This window comes from Salmo salar, chromosome ssa10 (assembly GCF_905237065.1).
Source record: "Salmo salar chromosome ssa10, Ssal_v3.1, whole genome shotgun sequence".
Lineage (NCBI taxonomy): Eukaryota > Metazoa > Chordata > Actinopteri > Salmoniformes > Salmonidae > Salmo > Salmo salar.
This window is the reverse complement of record NC_059451.1, coordinates 18,742,694-18,763,655: the sequence shown is the minus strand read 5'-3', so window position 1 is coordinate 18,763,655 and position 20,962 is coordinate 18,742,694. Positions and strand designations below refer to the sequence as shown.

Below are 20,962 nucleotides of genomic sequence, written 5' to 3'. Positions count from 1 at the left end.
GTTCTTCTGAAATAGTCTACATTTCCTTCATGTCATGTTTCTTTAGAGCTGTCTAAAATAAATAATGGATTGATTGTGATAGTGTAGGCTATATTAAATGGATTTATTAGACTTTTTAAAATGTAGATGTTCCAAAGGTCTGCATCAGTGGCTTGTAGGCTACGCGTGTATGCCAGGAGATGCTAAACGTGTTTTTGTTAATTAACGGTCAATTACCGTGAGTCCAGCAGTTATTTGCTTAACAATCATCTTTCATGACCGCCACTGCTAAGGTCATCCTCGGTACTTGAAATATCACAACTGCCTTCTTGACTGACATGCCCTTTTTACATGCCTTTACCAATCTCTCATTCTCCTCTGATAACAGCTTCTTAGGCCCACTCCTGCAGCCATGGACTACCTTGCCACTCAGCAGACAGGATAAGGTCATCCTCGGTACTTTAAAAAAAAGTTGGTATTGGCATGGTATTGTCACTGTAAGGACATGAAGAAAAAAAATTCAAGACTCAGATGATAGGTATTTGGTGTCACCTACTGCTTTGCTTTTTCTAACAAATTATCAAACAAATGATCATTAATTTAACACAACACAATTTGGAATCAATATGTTGCATCAAGATTATTTGACTCTGGTAGACATCACCAGCGAGCAACAGTAACAACCTTAGTAAATCAAATCAAACTTTATTTGTCATATGAGCCGAATACAAGTGTAGACCTTACCGTGAAATGCTTACTTACAAGCCCTTAAAGTTCTTCAGGATTGGTGGGTCCCCTGCAGGACGGTTGAGCTAACGTAGGCTAATGCGATTAGCATGAGGTTGTAAGTAACAAGAACATTTCCCAGGACATAGACATATCTGATATTGGCAGAAAACTTAAATTCTTGTTAATCTAACTGCACTGTCCAATTTACCGTAGCTATTACAGTGAAATAATACCATGCTATTGTTTGAGGAGAGTACACAGTTTTGAACATAAAAAGTTATTAATAAACAAATTAGGCACATTTGGGCAGTGTTGATACAAACGTTGAACATATATGCAATGGTTCATTGGATCAGTCTAAAACTTTGCGCATACACTGCTGCCATCCAGTGGCCAATATCTAAATTGCACCTGGGCTGCAATAATACGTTATGGCCTTTCTCTTGTATTTCAAATATGACAGTACAAACAAATATAAAAATACATATTTTTTTTCTTTGTATTATCTTTTACCAGATCTAATGTGTTATATTCTCCTACATTCCTTTCACATTTCCACAAACGTCAAAGTGTTTCCTTTCAAATGGCACCAAGAAAATGCATATCCTTGCTTCAGGGCCTGAGATACAGGCAGTTAGATTTGGGTATGTCATTTTAGGCGAAAATTGGGAAAAAAGGGGCCGATCCTTTAACCAACAGTGCAGTTCAAAAAGAGTTAAGAAAATATTTACCAAATAAACTAAAGTAAAAAATAATAAAAAGTAACAATAAAATAACAATAACGAGGCTATATACAAGGGGTACCGGTACCGAGTCAGTGCGCGGGGGTACAGGTTAGTTGAGGTAATTTGTACATGTAGGCAGGGGTGAAGTGACTATGCATAGATAATAAACAGCGAGTAGCAGCAGTGTACAAAACAAATGGAGGGGAGCGGTGTGTCAATGTAAATAGTCCAGTGGCCATTTGATTAATTGTTCAGCAGTCTTATGGCTTGGGGGTAGAAGCTGTTAAGGAGCCTTTTGGTCATGGACTTGGCGCTCCGGTACCGCTTTCAGTGCAGGAGCAGAAAAAAAGTCTGACTTGGGTGACTGGAGTCTCTGACAATTTTATGGGCTTTCCTCTGATACTGCCTATTATATAGGTCCTGGATGGCAGGAAGCTTGGCCCCAGTGATGTACTGGGCCGTATGCACTACCCTTTGTAGTGCCATACGGTCAGATGCCGAGCAGTTGCCATACCAGGCGGTTATGCAACCGGTCAGGATGCTCTCGATGGTGCAGCTGTAGAACTTTTTGAGGTTCTGGGGACCCATGCCAAGTCTCCTGAGAGGGAAAAGGTTTTGTCGTGCCCTCTTCACGACTGTCTTGGTGTGTTTGGAGCATGATAGTTCGTTGATGTGGTAGGTCCCGTGTGGCTCAGTTGGTAGAGCATGGTGTTTGCAACACCAGGGTTGTGGGTTTGATTCCCACGGCGGACCAGTACGTTAAAAAAAAAAGTATGAAATATATGCATTCACTACTCTAAGTTAGAGCCCTGTCGATGTTAATGGGGGCCTGTTTGGCCTGCATTTTCCTGTAGCTCCTTTGTCTTGCTCACATTGAGGGAGAGGTTGTTGTCCTGGCACCACACTGCCCGTTCTCTGACCTCCTCCCTATAGGCTGTCTCATCATTTTCGGTGATCAGGCCAACCACTGTTGTGTCGTTCAGCAAACTTGGTGTTGGAGTCGTGTTTGGCCACGCAGTCGTCGGTGAACAGGGAGTACAGGAGGGGACTAAGTACACACCACTGAGGGGCACCAGTGTTGAGGATCAGCGTGGATCAGTACACCTAGCTCCTGTGTGTGTACCCGTTTGGACTGATACTGGCAGGGTCCTGGATTTAATTCAGGGCTTCCCATCAAATATTTCTACATCAGAAGTGGGATGGCACCAGCTGGTGCTGGGAGGCCATCAGAATTCTGACCGTTAACTGGGCAGGCAGGATGGATGTGTGAAGCGCAGGGACACCTATGAAGAAATGTTGCAGGCTTATTCTTAGTTCTGCAAGGACTACCATGTCAGAGGTTTGGGCCACTTGGTGTATTATCACACCCAGAAACAGCACCGAAATTGGCTACAATAATGTAGGCCACCAAATATGAATTAGTGATTTTAATTACTTACAAAACATGTTTATGTTTATTTGACGCATAGCTATCCGGATAACTTTTTCTCCACTCTGGAGAGCCATTATTAACTTGTAACACAGACGGAAGGAGCAGTATCTTTGCTTGATAACAAGCGAAAGTACACTGAAAAAAAATATAAACAGAACATCTAAAGTGGTGGTCCCATTTTTCATAAGCTGAAACAAAAAAATCCCAGAAATATTTAAAATGCACAAAAAGCTTCTCTCTAAAATTGTGTGCACAAATGTGTTTACATCCCTGTAAGTGAGCATTTCTCCTTTGCCAAGATAAACCATCCACCTGACAGGTATGGCATATCACAAAATTGATTAAACAGCATGATCATTACACCGGTGCACCTTGTGCTGGGGACAAAGGCCACTATAAAATCTGCAGTTTGATGGAGAGTGCAATTGGCATGCTGACTGCAGAATGTCCACCAGAGCTGTTGCCAGAGAATTGAATGTTCAATTCTCTAGCATAAACTGCCTCCCAATGTCGATTTAGAGAATTTGTCAGTACGTGCAACCGGCAAACCAACCGCAGACAACGTATAACCACGTCAGCCCAGGACCTCCACATCCGGCTTTTTCACCTGTGGGATAGTCTGAGTGGGGGTCGGCCTGGCTCCCCAATTGGTGGGCCTACCTGCCAAGTGGGAAGGCCTATGTTCTCCTAATTAATTTATTTCAATTGACTGATTTCCTTATATGAACTGTAACTGAGTAAATTCTTTTGCATGTTGCGTTTGAATTTTTGTTCAGTATAGCTGGCTAGCTAGCAAAAGAATATAAAGCTAGCTAGCATTTCACTATATTTTAGATTGCTAGCTTGATAAATAATCATACTTTGACTGTTTAATCCATGTGAAATCACTTTGCAGTGGATCCGTTAGCTAGCAAGTCAGGTTTTTCTGTCAACGCCCATCACGTGTGGCGCGAATTGGGCACGAAGACAGTACTGGACCCATAGATGGGTTGGTGGTTTAGCAACAAAACCGTCGCGAGCAAAACAGACAGGGTTGGCTTAGATTTGTTGACATGTAAACTATATTGTCTCCAATGTTTATTGAAAACAAATACATTTTCACAATGAGCACTCGTCTCAAATACTTCATTACAGTTGTTGGTTATCTAGCTAATTTTAACCGTCAACATTCCAGAATGTGGTGAAAATGGCAACCATATTGGTCAGGGAGAAATCCAAAATCAGACAATCCTGATTTTACTTATGCAGGAAAATAAAAGTTAGGCGTGTGATAGTGTAATAATCATCTACCAAAAATACTGTCATTATAAATACAACTTCTATATGAATAGACTCTCAAATATGCAAACGGCCGGTAAATGTCTAAATGTTTTTCTTGGAAAACTGAACGCTATTATGATACAATATCAGTACTTCTTGCCTGTCCAACTCCCTGACCAAGATGGCTGACCTTAAGGTTCATGTCTATTGTAGTATACTAATTCTATGACTGGACCAAAGATGAATCTTTAATATGAGCTGGGCAAGTTAGACACCAAAAATTATGGTAGGCTGCTAGAGGGGAAAACTGCTGGTAGGCTAGGAGAAAATCAAGTGGATTAAACAAAATGTAAATTTTAAACAACTGTTTACATCAGTGTGGCCTAGGCCCTATGGAGTAGATAGACAACAACCATGCCAAACGAATTAAGTTATTTTAACACATTCTTAAGCTCATTATGAATAAAGATAGTAAAAAAAAAAAGTCAAGTGTAAAGCTCCAAACATGTAGCCTACAAGTATGTAGGTGAAAATACCCACAACACATTTCACTAGGGCAAGATGATTCATGTACTTATTTTTCTGGTTGCATGAAGAGCCCCGAACTCTTAGGTCTAATTCTATTTGATTTGTGGAGTGTTATATCTACCACGAACCAAACCTGCGTTAATCATCGATTGCAAAACATTGCTCTTAAAAACAATCTTGATGAGAAAGTAAATAAAAATGTTTGCCCTTGGCCTGCAAAAAGAAAACTTTATTAGGCAGCATTTTCATCTCACAGAAAAATAGCCATCTGGTGCCATCCAGTGGTGGTATTGTACAGCTGCAGTTGAATCAAACGCGGTTAATCGTTTCCTATTATCCATACAAATTCTTAAAAGATTTTTGTACATTACCACTAAGACAATGCCACATTTGACAGTAATTGAAATTAAGCCTGAAATGCAATCATAACCATTGTGTTCGTACTTTTCCGCAACCAAGTTTAAGCAGACGCATTCCTGAGCATTTCTTACCAAGATTCAACCACACTCAAAATACACAAATTGAACAGAATTTATCATTTTTCTATTTAAAAAAAAAAATAGTAATTCAGAGTGAAAAAACTATGAATGATCTGATCAGACATTTAAAACTCAGATGTTCAGTTAAATTCAATTGCAATCTTACATTTTAAAAGGAGGAAGAAAAGTCAAAGGGTCTATAAAAGCAACATCGAATTCACAAAGCTTTTGTGAGCAATATACATGCTGCAGACAGTTTCACAATACATCTAAACATGTGACTGGGAACAAGGGTGTTCAGACCTCAGTAGCGGCGACCGAAGGCCCCACCACCCTGCATCATCTGATTCTGACGATTCAGAGCTCCAGAGAGGGACTGGGAAGTCCCTGTTGTCATGTAGCCTCCTCCACGACTGGGGGTCAGAAAACAAGACACCATAAGGACCAGAATTGCTGATGGATTTCACACTGGCCCCACATGTCCGAATCCTACATTGGCAGATGTCTCAAAAACATAGTCAATATTGCCATATATATATGAGCTTACCTTGCCATTCCTCCCCGTGCCCCCATGTGACTTTGGCCTGGGATGCCCCCGTCTCGACCTGTTTGCCAGGTTCTGTCCCAGTCACGGCCCTCCCTGAAAGAAAAGACAGACAGTGATGAGCAGCTCAAAGCACACCGTGGCATCCATCTGGTGAGGGGTAAATTCAAATTGACAAAACTATCTAAAAATCAAACTAACCTTGGATTAATAGTACGCTTGTCATAACTTCCTGCTGCGGTCCAGGTGTCCCTCCCGTGCCTCTCGGTACGGTCCGAGAAGTGCTGGTGAGGGAAGCACAATTAAAACCAAAAGAATCGCATCACATTTTTAAATTTTTTTTTTTTTTAAAAGGCACCAAATGCTGTAAAACAGTGGTACGACATGATCAACAACTCATATTGGTGCCTAATAGCATACACTTTGGGAAAGTATTCAGACCCTGACTTTATCCACATTATGTTACATTACAGCCTTATTCTACAATTGATTAAATTGGGGGGGGGAAATCTTTACACAATATCCCATAATGACAAAGCAAAAACCAGTTTAGACATTTTTGCTAATTGATAAATTACATACAGAAATACCACATTTACCTAAATATTCAGACCCTTTATTGAGTACTTTGTTGAAGCACATTTGGCAGCGATTACAGCCTTGAGTCTCCTTGGGTATGACGCCACAATCTTGGCACACCTGTATTTGGGGAGTTTCTCCCATTTTTCTCTGCAGAGCCTATCAAGTGTTGTCAGGTTGGATAGGGAACGTTGCTGCACAGCTACTTTCATGTCTCTCCAGAGATGGTCGATAGAGTTCAAGTCCGGGCTCTGGCTGGCCCACTCAAGGATATTCAGACTGGTCCTGAAGCGACTTCTGCGTTGTCTTGGTTGTGTGCTTAGGGTCGTTGTCCTGTTGGAAAGTGAAACATCACCCCAGTCTGAGGTCCTGAGCGCTCTGGAGAAGGTTTTCATCAAAGATCTCTGTACTTTGTGCAGTTCATCTTTCCCTCGATCCTGACTAGTTTCCCAGTCCCTGCCGTTGAAAAACATCCCCACAGTATGATGCTGCCACCACCATGCTTCACCGTAGGGATGGTGCCAGGTTTCCTCCAGAAGTGAAGCTTGGCATTCAGGCCAAAGAGTTCAATATTGGTTTCATCAGACATGAGAATCTTGTTACTCATGGTCAGAGTCTTTAGGTGCCTTTTGGCAAACTCCAAGCAGGCTGTCATATTCCTTTTACTGAGGAGCGGCTTCTGTCTGGCCACTCTAGCGTAAAGGCCTGATTGGTGGAGTGCTGCAGAGATGGTTGTCTTGCCAGAAGATTCTCCCATCTCCATAGAGCAACTCTAGAGCACTGTCAGTGACCATCGGGTTATTGGTCACCTCCCTGACCAAGGACCTTCTCCCCCGATTGCTCAGTTTGGCCAGTAGGCCAGCTCTAGGAAGAGTCTTGGCGGTTCTAAACATACTTAAATGGAAGATGGAGGCCACTGTGTTCTTGGGGACCTTCAATGCTGCAGAAATTATTTGGTACCCTTCCCCAGATCTGTGCCGACACAATCCTGTCCCGGAGCTCTACGGACAATTCCTTCAACCTCATGGCTTGGTTTTTGCTCTGACATGCACTGTCAACTGTGGGACCTTATATAGACAGGATTGCCTTTCCAAATCACATTCAATCAATTGAATTTACCACAGGTGGACTCCAATGAAATTGTAGAAACATCAAGGATGATCAATGGAAACAGGATGCACCTGAGCTTAATTTCAAGTCTCATAGCAGAGAGCGATACACATATTTTAATATTACATTTGGAGAAAAAAATCTAAAAACCTGTTTTCGCTTTGTCATTATGGGGTATTGTGTGTAGCTTGCATGAGGACATGACTTACCGTGCTATCCCTGTCTGCAACTACAGCCCGTGAAGTGTCCCTCCTACAGGAAAGATTACATTATTAAACACAAACATTGATTATTGACCGAAACGTGTGGCATACAACCACAAATTCAACATCAACAAGCAGTTGGCCATTGAAACTGCTTTTTACGTAAGTATAAATTATAAGCATCAATTGAAGTGATGCAGAAACAGGCGCAAAATATTTGAAGCCCCCCCCCCCCATCATAAGACCTACATAACAGATGTCATAAACAGTCATGACAGCTGGTGTCAGCTAACTGCAAATAACCTTAGTCTACTCTGTACCTGTCAATGACGGCATCGTCCTGGTAGCGACCGCGGTCCCTGTGGTCAATGTCTTGGTAGCGCTCCTGGCGACCGAAGTCTGAGCGCCCCCCATAGCGGTCATCCATAGCCAGCCTCTTGTCCTGCCAGTCGTCTTTCCTACAAGCAGCAGGTCTTTGTCAGTCGCAATAAAATATTCTCAAACCATGCACGTCTTTAGATGACAGTCATGCACACTGAGGATCTAGAGTAAGGCTGAGGTTGTTATGTGGCCATATCCAGCCATCTATTCTATGATAAGAAACCTGGTAACTCAAACAGGGGTACTGACGCTGTGGAGAGGGGTGAAAGAGTGGCAGACGTGGATGAAGTGTGTACCTGTTGTCCAAGTCGGCGTAGGGCCTCTTGAGGGGGCGGCGGTCCTGCTCGAAGCGCAGCTGCTCCTGCTGCCTGCGGAGCTCATCCCTCTCCCGCTGGATCCTCTCCTGCTCACGCCGGCGCTCGTACTCCACGCGCTGACGCTCGCGCTCCAGGAACTCACGCTCCATGCGGTCAAAGTTCAGCCGCTCCTTCTCCACCTCCAGCCAGTTTCTTTTCCGCAGGAGGCGCTCGCGTTCCTCCTTCTCTCGGAACAGGCGGATACGCTCACGCTCTGTGCGGTTGTCCACGCTGCCACGGTCTGGGCCACTGCCGCGCTCCCTGAGCCAAACAGAAAGCATAGGAGATATTTAGTGGAATCACTTTGAATGACCAGTCTCTTTTCAAAGGATTCTAACTGCTGGAACAAGCTAACAGTGTACAAGCGGGCTTCATTCTTAGCATTGAGGTGAAATGTCGTGCAGCTATAGCAACTCCTCACCCAGAGTGCCTGCGTCTGTCCACCTCCCTGACCTCCCTCTCCCGCTGCCTCCGTCTCTCCCGCTCACGCTGCTCCTTGATCTGGTCAAACGACAGGATGTCCTTCTCTTTGCTTGGGGACTTGCGGTCGCGACTCTTGGTACTCTGTTTTGAACAAGACAAAAGCTCTTGTAGTGTAACCATTTTTACCACAAAAGTTTGAGGTGAAAGTTCAATAGATGGAGCATAGATGTCAGCATTTGGGTAGCTTACCCGGTCTTTGCTTTTGGCTTTCACGCTGATGACAGGCTCTCCCTTGGACTTGTCCATCACCACTGTCCTCTCATTACGTTTGCCATCTTTTCCGACTTCACCTTCAGCCATTTCGTCCTTGTTGGCATCGGACCTGGATAGAGAAAATGGTTAAAAACACAAATCTAGTATCTGATGACATACAGTAAGCACATAGCTTAATGTGTAACGACATTGACGTTCTCAGAGCTTACTTGGAGTCTGAGGATGGTCTCCTGTCGGTGCCAGACTTAGCATCGCTCTTGTCAGCAGGCTTCTTACCAGCAGGCTCGTTCTTAGCCTGGAACAGAGGTCGGATTATAAAACAGCAGACTTGCCAACCATGAAGATTTTGTACGAGTACCACTTCAGGGTGGCAGCAGCATCTCCGGCTCCCACATCGGTACACGTGCAAATCCCACACTGCTCACATCAAATGCACCTTTTTTTGCCTAATACTGATGTTGGCAGAAGACTGCCTAAGCAGGAATGGTATGCTATAGACATATACGTACTTGGTAATTGGCTGCTTTTCAGTAGCTAACTAGAAAATGTTTAAAAGTACATATTTTTATAATTAAATACAATTAAATGTATACTTTAAGCCCTATTCAGATGGGATTAGTTTTACTGGGGGAGGTCGGGTAATGTAATTAGGTGCACAAGCACAAAAAGTAAAATTTCAGTCACGTCCGAATCTGCCATGGCAGTAAATTTTCCATGGCAGGAGAGTAACATTTCCAACCATAATGACCTCTGATAATACTAGCCCTTTGCGAATTGGCATCCCTGTGTTTTGAGAGAAATGTTCCGAGTTTGACAGGCATTGCTCGTGGTTTGAGCAAGAAATCATTAACTGATCTGATAAAAAGTGCACTGTGATGGAAAATGTTATGTTGGTGCTCGTCTATAAACCAATTTCTGTGTTCATGCTAGTGACTGATTGATAGTGAGGATTCGTTCAGTGTCTGCAATTTGGCAGTACACCCAGAAGCTTGTGAAGTATTGGTCGGTCACATGCAGCACCCAGTACTGGTCGGTCACATGAATGAAGCAAACATTAAATGAATAAGCTAAAAATCATGCAAATATGACTTGTCTATCATATATAAAAAGAGGACTCAACGGGACTGTCCCGTTAGAGCTCCTGACAGACATTCACTATGGTGCATCAAGTTTAATAGAACCTCTCCAGTGCACTGACAATAAACAATGATTCATTTAGGATTGACTTTTGAGTGTCCCTGTGTAGGAATTTCCACAACAGCGCTGTTTAGGCTGGGGGGCATTTAGGACATCTACTGCAGATTGCTAAAATATCCTAATGATCACAGTTCCACAATTCAAATATTATGACAACACTATAGCAAAGATGGTTTGGTATGGTTTAAAACCTCTTGGGGCTAGGGGGCAGTATTGAGAATTTTGAAAAAAAATTGCCCATTTTTAACTGCCTCCTACACCAACTCAGAAGCTAGAATATGCATATTATTGTTCAGGTTTGGATAGAAAACACTCTGAATTTTCTAAAACTGTTTGAATGGTGTCTAAGTATAACAGAACTCATATGGCAGTCAAAACCCTGAGACAAATTCTGACAGGAAGTGGATACCTGATGTGTTGAATTACCTTTAAGCCTATGCCATTGAAACACACAGGGGCTTATTAATTGTTGAGCACTTCCTATGGCTTCCACTAGATGTCACCAGTCTTTAGAAAGTGTTTTGAGTCTTATACTGTGAGAACTGAACGAACAAGAGCCTTGGAACGGTGGTGGCCGATTAGACTCTGGCGCGCGAGTTCATGTTGGGTACTCTCGTTCCAATACGTTTTAAAAGAGAATGCAAACGTCCGCCTTGAATATTATTCATGTTCTGGTTAAAAAAAGCACTAATGATTTATGCTATACAACGTTTGACATGTTTGAACGAACGTAAATATTTTTTTCCCCCTCGTTTATGAAGACAAGTCCGGCGAGCATAGATCATGTGCTAACAACACGGAGCTTTTTGGACATAAATTATGAGCTTTTTCGAACAAAACTACATTTGTTATGGACCTGGGATTCCTGGAAGTGACATCTGATGAAGAGAATCAAAGGTAATGGATTATTTACATAGTATTTTCGATTTTAGACCTCTCCAACATGGCGGTTAGTCTGTATCGCAAAGCGTATTTTTCTGGGCGCAGTGCTCAGATTATTGCAAAGTGTGATTTCCCAGTAAGGTTATTTTTAAATCTGGCAATCCGGTTGCGTTCAAGAGATGTAAATCTATAATTCTTTGAATGACAATAATATTTTACCAATGTTTTCAAATGGTAATTATTTAATTTGTTGTGCTGCTTGACTGGCGGTTATTGGAGGGAAACGATTTCCTCAACATCAACGCCATAGTAAAACGCTGTTTTTGGATATAAATATGAACTTGATAGAACAAAAAATGCATGCATTGTCTAACATAATGTCCTAGGAGTGTCATCTGATGGAGATTGTCAAAGGTTAGTGCATCATTTTAGCTGGTTTTATGGTTTTGGTGACGCCTGTCTTTGAATTGACAAAACATTACACACAGCTATTGTCAATGTACTCTCCTAACATAATCTAACTTTATGCTTTTGCCGTAAAGCCTTTTTGAAAATCGGACAACGTGGTTAGATTAAGGAGATGTTTATCTTTCAAAGGGTGTAAGATAGTTGTATGTTTGAGAAATTTGAATTATGACATTTGTTTTCAAATTTGGCGCTCTTGATATTTCACCTGTTGTTGATAGGGTGTACCAGGGGTGGGACGCTTGCGTCCCACATAGCCCATAGAGGTTAAAGAAACGTGAGCTTTCAGTGTAACCCGTTGTCGCCTGGACAAGCCTAGAAAAAAAGTCAAGGCTTCCGTCATAACTGTCAATTTATTGAGAAAAATAGGAGAGCATTTTGGAAAAAAATAATCCTGTCCGAATCGTCCTCTGGAGTAACGGACATTCTGGGGTTATAAATAAATAACCAACGTTCTCTAATAATACTTGTCCCGTCCGAATAGGGTTTTAAATGATAAACATTGTAGCCAACATAGAAGTCCTCATGAAATTGAAGTGGTCAATGAAATTGAGGTATTATTTATTCAAATTTGTCATTGTATGTGTATAGTCTAGTGAAAATGTAAACTTGAATCAACTTACATTTAATTTGTGGAGAGAATTCAGAATAATTCTATTACTGGATGCAATGTAGTAATCTAGCTTGATGTAAGCTATTTGGAATATGAAACAACTAGGCCTACATGAGCTGTTTTCAGGGGAATGACCCTAGCCCCCACACTCTGATCCAACAGGTCCCAGAAGTGCTCAACAGGATTAAAATCCAGGCTCTTCGCTGGCCATGGCAGAACACTGACATTCCTGTCTTGTAGGAAATCACGCACAGAATGAGCAGTATGGCTGGTGGCATTGTCATGCTGGAGGGTCACGTCAGGATGAGCCTGCAGGAAGGGTACCACATGAGGGAGGATGTCATCCCTGTAACGCACAGCGTTGAGATTGCCTGCAAGCGCAGTCCGATAATGGTGTGACAACGCCCCAGACCATGACGGACCCTCCACCTCCAAATCCATCCCACTCCAGAGTACAGGCCTTGGTCTAACGCTCATTCCTTCGACAATAAACGCGAATCCGACCATCACCCCTGGTGAGACAAACCTTCGACTCGTCAGTGAAGAGCACTTTTTGCTAGTCCTGTCTGGTCCAGCGACGGTGGGTTTGTGCCCATAGGCGACGTTGTTGCCAGTGATTTCTGGTGAGGACCTGCCTTTCAGGCCTACAAGCACTCAGTCCAGCCTCTCTCAGCCTATTGCGAACAGTCAGAGCACTGATGGAAGGATTGTGCGTTCCTGGTGTAACTCGGGCAGTTGTTGCCATCCTGTACCTGTCCCGCAGGTGTGGTGTTCAGATGTACTTATCCTGTGCAGGTGTTACACATGGTCTGCCACTGCGAGGACAACCAGCTGTCCGTCCTGTCTCACAGTACGGACATTGCAATTTATTGCCCTGTCCATTTCTGCAGTCCTCATGCCTCCTTGCAGCATGCCTATAGCACGTTCATCCAGATGAGCAGGGACCCTGGGCATCTTTATTTTGGTGTTTTCAGAGTCAGAAGAAAGGCCTCTTTAGTGTCCTAAGTTTTCATAACTGTGACCTTAATTGCCTACCATCTAAGCTGTTAGTGTCTTAACGACCATTCCACAGGTGCATGTTAATGGTTCATTGAACAAGCATGGGAAACAGTGTTTAAACCCTTTACAATGAAGATCTGAAGTTATTTGGATTTTTACGAATTATCTTTGAAAGACAGGGTCCTGAAAAAGGGACGTTTCTTTTTTTTGCTGAGTTTAATATTAATAAGACTACAGGGCAGGCCGGAGTAGAGATCTAGAGATCATTTTATCCTTGCCCAAATCATCTGATTGGCTCAGCTCCAACTTTAGACAGTTAAACTTGTTAGGGTTAGGGTCTAGTTTCCTGAATTTCCACCTGACTGACGTGCCCAAAATAAATTGCCTGTTCCTCAGGCCCAGAAGCCAGGATATGCATATAGTTGATAGTATTGGATAGAAAACACTTTGAAGTTGGTAAAACTGTTAAAATAATGTCTGAGACTATAACAGAATTGATATGGCTGGCAAAAATCCAAAGAAAAACCAACCAGAATGTTTGAGGTCCCAGGCTTTTACAATGGAAAGCTATGGGTCCTATGTAATCCTGGCTCCCAGATTGCAATTCCTATGGCTTCCACTAGATGTCAGTCTATTGAATGCTGTCGCTGTAAACACCTATTGTAAATCGGACAACGCAGTTAGATTAACAAGAATTTAAGCTTTTAAATGATATAAGATACTTGTATGTTCATGAATGTTTAATATTACGATTATTTATTTGATTTGCGTGCCCTTCGATTTATCCGAATGTTGTTCCCAGGTGTACCGCTAGCGGGATGCCTATCCCTATTAAGTCAAAAACCACAATGTGCCAACTAGAAGCCTATTTTAGGGGAGTTTTTCGTTCAAGCTTATTTTGACCTCAAATGGCGTACATGGCACGCAAAATGCATGCAGGTTGGCATGGTCAAGCCTCACTTATCTGAATGAAGGCATCCCATACATTTGACAAAACTACAGGTTGAGAGCAGTGAACTAAGAGGCCACTGACATTGAAGATGGTAGATAATGACCCTCACCCTCTCCACAGTGATCATTCTACCGTGGAGCTCGGTCCTGTTCAGGTGGCTGATACACTTGGTGGTCTCCTCTGTGGAACACATGGTGACAAAACCGTAGCAGCGAGCCCCGGGGCTCCGGGCGTTAGTCACCACTTTAGCTCCAACAACCTGATGTTGAGACAGAAGGATAGAACACTTAATTCATGAGCAGGGAAAGTGTGTGGGGTCCAAAAGTAAAGTACCATTTCACACCTACATCTTGCTCAATTACATTCTTGCATGAACATGTACCAAAAAAGTGCTTATTTCTTTCCTCAGGATACTGACCTTTCCGTGCTTGCTGAACAGAGTCTTTAGATCAGTTGCTCTGGTGTTGGAGGAGAGGCCGCTAACCCACAGGTTTCTGCCACTAGCTGGAGCACTACCTGCAGGGCCTTTCAGAACACAGACAAACATGAGCCAAATGTACAGACATTCAACAGAGCTGATTCAGCACCTCATTCAGGTGTGAGCAAGTATTTTGCAATTTCCCACAATGGATACATCACAATTACAGAATGATACAGGATGAACAATGTTTACACTTACCCTTTTCATCTTTTGAGTCAGGCTTGCTACCTTTTTCCTCATCAGAACTAAAGACAAAGAGAACACACAATTAATATCTGGAAGTGAGAAGACCTGGGGGAGGGGGCTCATCCAGATTAATCATACTTACCCTGTGCACATAGTAATTACCCCAGCATATACAACACTACAGTGATTTGGGTGGGTGTCAATGTTACAAGGCAGCCTTACATGGCCAAAGAAACTCCCAATACATTACTTTATGAAGGTAAAGAGGTGAGGTAGGGGTGGGAAATGACAAAATGATAACTTGACACAAATGCAGACCATTTTACATCCAGAAGAGCACCAAAACTTGCTAAAAAAAGGACCCAATGCAACAGAGATAGCCATTGTTCTAGTAGACAGAAAACAACAAACCTCTTTTTCTGATCATCACCCTCAACAGAAGAGGACTCTTTCACTGTCGTTGATTCTGCAGCATTCTCTTCAGTCTTCTCCTCACCCTCAGCCTTAGAGACCATTTCCGAATCAACAGCGCTTTCGGTTTCACCCGCGCCCTGCTCGCTTACGCTAACAGCCTGAGCGCTCTCGCTTTCAGCGTCATCTGCCTCGTCGGGGACATTTTGTGTGTCGCCAGTGTCTTTCGTTTCACTCGCAGTTAGCTTAGCAACGTCCATGTCGCTAGTCGACAGTTCAGGCTCCAAATTGTCTTCCTCGGCAACATTGACCTTGTCCCCGATGGTGGCTTGATCTTCTGTCGGTGGCTCCTGGCGCTCTTCATTTAGCGGCTCAGATAAACAAGACCCGGCTACTTTATCAGTTTCTACGGATTTAACAGGAATAGAATGGCACAGAGTTTAATTACTTCTGAAACACAGCAATGGTTAACGTGGAACTGGCAAGGCTGGAAAAGGACGTGGCCCTCCGCTGTCATTGAACTACGTATACACAGATACACACGTAACAAGAGACTGGAAAAACCAAAGAGACTGACCAAGCAGCCTAACTCCTCATTCAAGTCGACCATTTCAGTTCACCTGATCCCTAGGCAGAAAAAGATCTGATCTGAAGAAAGCCAAAAGATCAGCAGAGGCTCCATGAAGGTCCATCTTCATGCAATTGCTGACTTCATGAGTGTCCATAATCTGGTAAGTGACAGCGAATTCAGAATTCTTTTGGTTTGTATAACAAGTCCATTAGTCTCATCTCCAGTGAGAATATTAGTCAGAGTCCTAAAAAGGCTTTTGAATGGTTGGTTTCAAATGATGGGCCTCAGTCTTCTCTTCTTGGTCTTTGCGTGGCAAGCTAAAAACACTGCGTGCTAACTGCAACAACTAAACCTTTAATTACTGGCCTTGTGCTTCAGATTGTTAACCAGTTCTGTTTTAATAATAGGAGGGTGCCCAAAACAGACAGATTCATATATCAGTGTTTAGCAATTCCAGTTAACAAGCATCAACACACAGTCAGCAATTATCTTTGGATTTCCAGTCCCTTCCTGACCAACCACAGGCAAGAATGTTAATCTAGAACGACTTGCATACCGGATTTAACACTGCAAAAAGATAGTGTGCATTCATATCAACTTCCAACCCCTTTTCAACAGTACCTATTTCTTCCTTTGAGTCTTTGGGCTTCGGATCCTTCTCTTGAACCTAAAGGAATAAAAGGAAAATGTATCTAGTGTAACATGGCTCCTAGCACAAATGGGGTTTTACAGTCTGTTTTCCTTCCAACTAAACACAAATGATTATGAAATGCGCCTGCATTTTATTTCAACTTTAACTCTTCCTTCTCTTAACCTGTTAGGGCTAGGGGGCAGTATTGACACGGCTGGATGAAAAAACATACCCGATTTAATCTGGTTACCACTCCTACCCAGTAACTAGAATATGCATATACTTATTACATATGGATAGAAAACACCCTAAATTTTCTAAAACTGTTTGAATGGTGTCTGTGAGTATAACAGAACTCATTTGGCAGGCAAAACCCTGAGACATTTTCTGACAGGAAGTGGATACCTGATGTGTTGTATTACCTTTAAACCTATCCCATTGAAAAACACAGGGGCTGAGGAATATTTTGGCACTTCCTATTGCTTCCACTAGATGTCACCAGCCTTTACAAAGTGTTTTGAGTCTTCTGGAGGGAGATCTGACCGAACAAGAGCCATGGAACTATGATGGCCCATTAGACACCTGGCGCGCGAGTTCATGTTGGGTACCCTCGTTCCAATACGTTATAAAAGAGTATGCATTCGTCCACCTTGAATATTATTCATGTTCTGGTTAAAAAAGGCCCTAATGATTTATGCTATACAACGTTTGACATGTTTGAACGAACGTAAATATATTTTTTCCCCTCGTTCATGACGAGAAGTCCGGCTGGCTTAGATCATGTGCTAACAAGACGGAGATTTTTGGACATAAATGATGAGCTTTTTTGAACAAAACTACATTCGTTATGGACCTGTGATACCTGGAAGTGACATCTGATGAAGAGAATCAAAGGTAATGGATTATTTACATAGTATTTTCGATTTTAGATCTCCCCAACATGACGTCTAGTCTGTATCGCAACGCGTATTTTTCTGGGCGCAGTGCTCAGATTATTGCAAAGTGTGATTTCCCAGTAAGGTTATTTTTAAATCTGGCAAGTTGATTGCGTTCAAGAGATGTAAATCTATAATTCTTTAAATGACAATATAATATTTTACCAATGTTTTCTAATTTTAAATATTTAATTTGTGACGCTGACTTGACTGCCGGTTATTGGAGGGAAACGATTTCCTCAACATCAATGCCATAGTAAAACGCTGTTTTTGGATATAAATATGAACTTGATAGAACTAAAAATGCATGCATTGTCTAACATAATGTCCTAGGAGTGTCATCTGATGGAGATTGTAAAAGGTTAGTGCATCATTTTAGCTGGTTTTATGGTTTTGGTGACCCTGTCTTTGAATTGACAAAACATTACACACAACTCTTGTAAATGTACTGTCCTAACATACTCTAAATTTATGCTTTCGCCGTAAAACCTTTTTGAAATCGTAAAACGTGGTTAGATTAAGGAGATGTTTATCTTTCAAAGGGTGTAAAATAGTTGTATGTTTGAAAAATTTGAATTTTGACATTTATTTGGATTCAAATTTGCCGCTCTTGAAATGCACCTGCTGTTGATGGAGTGCACCACGGGTGGCACGCTAGCGTCCCACCTAGCCCATAGAGGTTAAATGTCTGCTAATTACGGCTGTGCCGCCTAAATTTTTTTTTTTTAAACAAGTGGGAGAATATTGGAATGATTAGATATGACTTCCCCACAACAGCAGCGAGTTTGTCTCACCTCTTCAGGTTTGGCTTCACTCATCAGCTCAAGAGAGCCAGAGATTCCATTGTGTTCATCTTCGTTCATGGCCCCTTCGTCAGCCAGGATCTCGGGGTTGACTTCATCCGACGGAGAGTTCAGGACTTCATCTGTGTCATACTCCTCCTCTGCCGGCATACTGTTGTCATTCTCGGCCTCATCAAGCACATTCATATCCAGGATGTCCATGTCCTGCATGTTGTCATCCTTGAATGGAATTATGGAAGGTGAATTTATTAATAGATTGTTATCCAGGGAGTGCATAGTGATTGCGTTAGATAAAAACGGTGGTAGATGCTCACCTGGCCATCACCCGAATCTTCCTCAATGGTGCAGTCCTCTGATTCATCGTTCTCCTGTCTTTTCCCTGCAGACAAGATCGTAATTGGATCGCAATTAAAGACCACAAAATTGGGGAGAAAAGTGGGGTAAAAAAACAAATATTTAAGTCCCTAATATCAATTTACTCCAAGACATTGCTTAATTATGACCTTGCTCTCACTCCCTAAACATACCTTTGGAGGTCCGTTTAGCCAGTGCTGCCTTAGGAGTTGCATCGAGAACAACCACCATCTCATCTGGGTTCCCACCCTCTTCTTCAATCGCCTGTTGGGAAATTACATAAGGAATGATTATAGTTACCTGACTAGCTAACTACATTAAATCTGGTTTCAGTTTAGCCAACTCGACTATTATCAAACAAACGGCTGTGTGGCCAACTACAAAACAGTGTTAGTTGGTGAACATTATCACTTACACAAAATCTGACAAGCTAGCTTGCAGGCCTTGGAGTTGTGTTTCTTTAACCTCTCCTCCAGTGCCTACGAGTATTAAACCTATTCGATGCATTTTAGTACTAACACATCTGATTCAAATGGCCAACTAAATCACTAAGGCTTTCATTTGTTGAATCATGTATGCTAAACTAGCTAGTTCTAGAATACGGAGCGGGGGTGCCGGAGGAGAGGTTTGGGAAGGGCACCATGTGGCTATCACCGCCCGCTCACAAAGGCCTTGCCGTTCGGCTACGCAAGGCCATGGCTAGCTGACGTTAGCTTCATTTATTTGAAATATAAAACTTAGTTCGCTAGAAAATTCTAGTGGTTATCTACATCATGCAACTAACTAATGATGTGACACTGGTTCCAGCTCATTTGTGAATTATCATGATGCATAAGCACATCTAACTAGCTACTAGTTAGCATGGCTAACGTTACCTTTTTCAGCCTCTCTGTCAGCGTACTCTTAATGCCAGTGGCGTCCAGATTTCGTCTTTTTAATTCTGCTTTCAAGTCAATGACTCTCAGCTCCGACAATTTACGAATTGCTCCCTCAGGAATCTCAACGCCCCCTGCTTCTCCCGTCGAATAGTTTTCAGCCATGATTACACTGAGAAAACGTTATTTTGTTTGCAAGCACAGGTTAGCTAATCTCTTGCACGAAACAAGCGGCCTACTGTCACAAAATGGCGCACTATGAACAGGGAACTCCACTGCGCATATGTCATCTGAAAACAGTTCGTGAAAAGGGGCAGTGTTCGCTTGTTCTTCTTCTTTGAGTTTTAAGTCGCGCTACACGCAGAATTGGTGGTGTATTGTCGCCTCCAACTGAACCGGGGTGCAAAAAATATACAAGAGAAAGGGAAATTCCATAAGGGGAAGCGAAAATATACACGACTCCACACAAACTACAAATAAATAAATAAATACAAAATATATATTGCGTAGTTTGGGTGGATTCGTGTTAATTTTCCCTGAACACACTGAACAAAAATATGAACGAAAAAAAATAAAATAACAATGTCTAAGATTTTACTGAGTTACAGTTCACATAAGGAAATCAGTCAATGGAAATAAATTCATTAGGACTAATCTATTAATTTCACATGACTGGGAATACAGATATACATCCGTTGGTCACAGATACCTTTAAAAAAGTAGCGGTGTGAATCAGAAAACCAGTGTGACCACCATTTGCCTTATGCAGCACGACACGTCTCCTTCACACAGAGATGATCAGGCTGTTGATTGTGGCCTGTGGAATGTTGTCCCACTCCTCTTCAATGGCTGTGCGAAGTTGCCGGATATTGGCGGGAACTGGAACACGCTGTCATACACGTCTACCCAGAGCATCCCAAACATGCTCAATGTGTGACATGTCTGGTGAGTATGCAGGCCATGGAAGAAACGGCTTCCAGTGGCTTTCAGCTTCCGGCTTCCAGTGATTGTGTACAGATCCTTGCGACATGGGGCCATGCTTTATCATGCTGAAACATGAGGTGATGGGGGTGGATGAATTGCACAACAATGGGCCTCAGGATCTCGTCACAGTATCTCTGTGCGTTCAAATTGCCATTGATAAAATGCACACACGACGCCAAACACGTGGTCTGCGGTTGTGAGGCTGGTTGGACATACTGCCAAAATAACGCAGGAGTTCCTTCGGGACAAGTCTCTAAATGTCCTTGAGTGGACCAGCCAGAGCCCGGACTTGAACCCGATCGAACATCTCTGGAGAGACCTGAAAATAGCTGTGCAGCGACGCTCCCCATTCAACCTGACAGAGCTTGAGAGGATCTGCAGAGAAGAATGGGAGAAACTCCCCAAATACAGGTGTGCCAAGCTTGTAGTGTCATACCCAAGAAGAATCAAGGCTGTAATCACTGCCAAAGAATATTCAATAAAGTATTGATTAAAAGGTCTGAATACTTATGTAAATGTAATGTGATGTTTTTAATTTTTTATCAATTAGCAAACATTTCTTAACCAGTTTTTGCTTTGACATTATGGGTTATTGTGTGTAGATTGATGGAGGGAAAAAACG

General features: G+C 42.5%; 1 protein-coding gene across 2 annotated transcripts; it reads right to left on the bottom strand.

Moving 5' to 3' along the window:
• Positions 1–4,861: 4,861 nt before the first annotated feature.
• On the bottom strand, positions 4,862–19,663 carry LOC106613692 (scaffold attachment factor B2). 2 transcript variants are annotated; one of them, XM_014216223.2, is made up of 18 exons: positions 19,357–19,663; positions 18,655–18,745; positions 18,442–18,506; positions 18,119–18,346; positions 16,380–16,425; positions 15,188–15,593; positions 14,789–14,835; positions 14,528–14,634; positions 14,219–14,368; positions 9,211–9,296; positions 8,978–9,110; positions 8,727–8,869; positions 8,246–8,566; positions 7,889–8,026; positions 7,575–7,617; positions 5,878–5,960; positions 5,680–5,772; positions 4,862–5,545 (listed from the first exon to the last, which is right to left on the bottom strand). In XM_014216223.2, exons 1-18 carry the CDS (start codon positions 19,519–19,521, stop codon positions 5,437–5,439), a joined length of 2,454 nt encoding a protein of 817 aa, XP_014071698.2. In that variant the 5' UTR covers positions 19,522–19,663; the 3' UTR covers positions 4,862–5,436. The 2 variants fall into 2 exon arrangements, with proteins under 2 accessions (XP_014071698.2, XP_014071699.1); XM_014216224.2 differs by lacking the exon at positions 7,889–8,026.
• Positions 19,664–20,962: the final 1,299 nt, after the last annotated feature.

Coding starts and splice junctions, on each gene's coding strand:
- LOC106613692 (XM_014216223.2), bottom strand. CDS start 19,521: ATGGCTGAAAACTATTCGACGGGAGAAGCAGGGGGCGTTGAGATTCCT. Junction 15,594..16,379: donor AGACTCAAAGGAAGAAATAG/GTACTGTTGAAA, acceptor TTAAATCCGTAG/AAACTGATAAAGTAGCCGGG. Junction 14,369..14,527: donor TGTTCAGCAAGCACGGAAAG/GTCAGTATCCTG, acceptor TCTCAACATCAG/GTTGTTGGAGCTAAAGTGGT.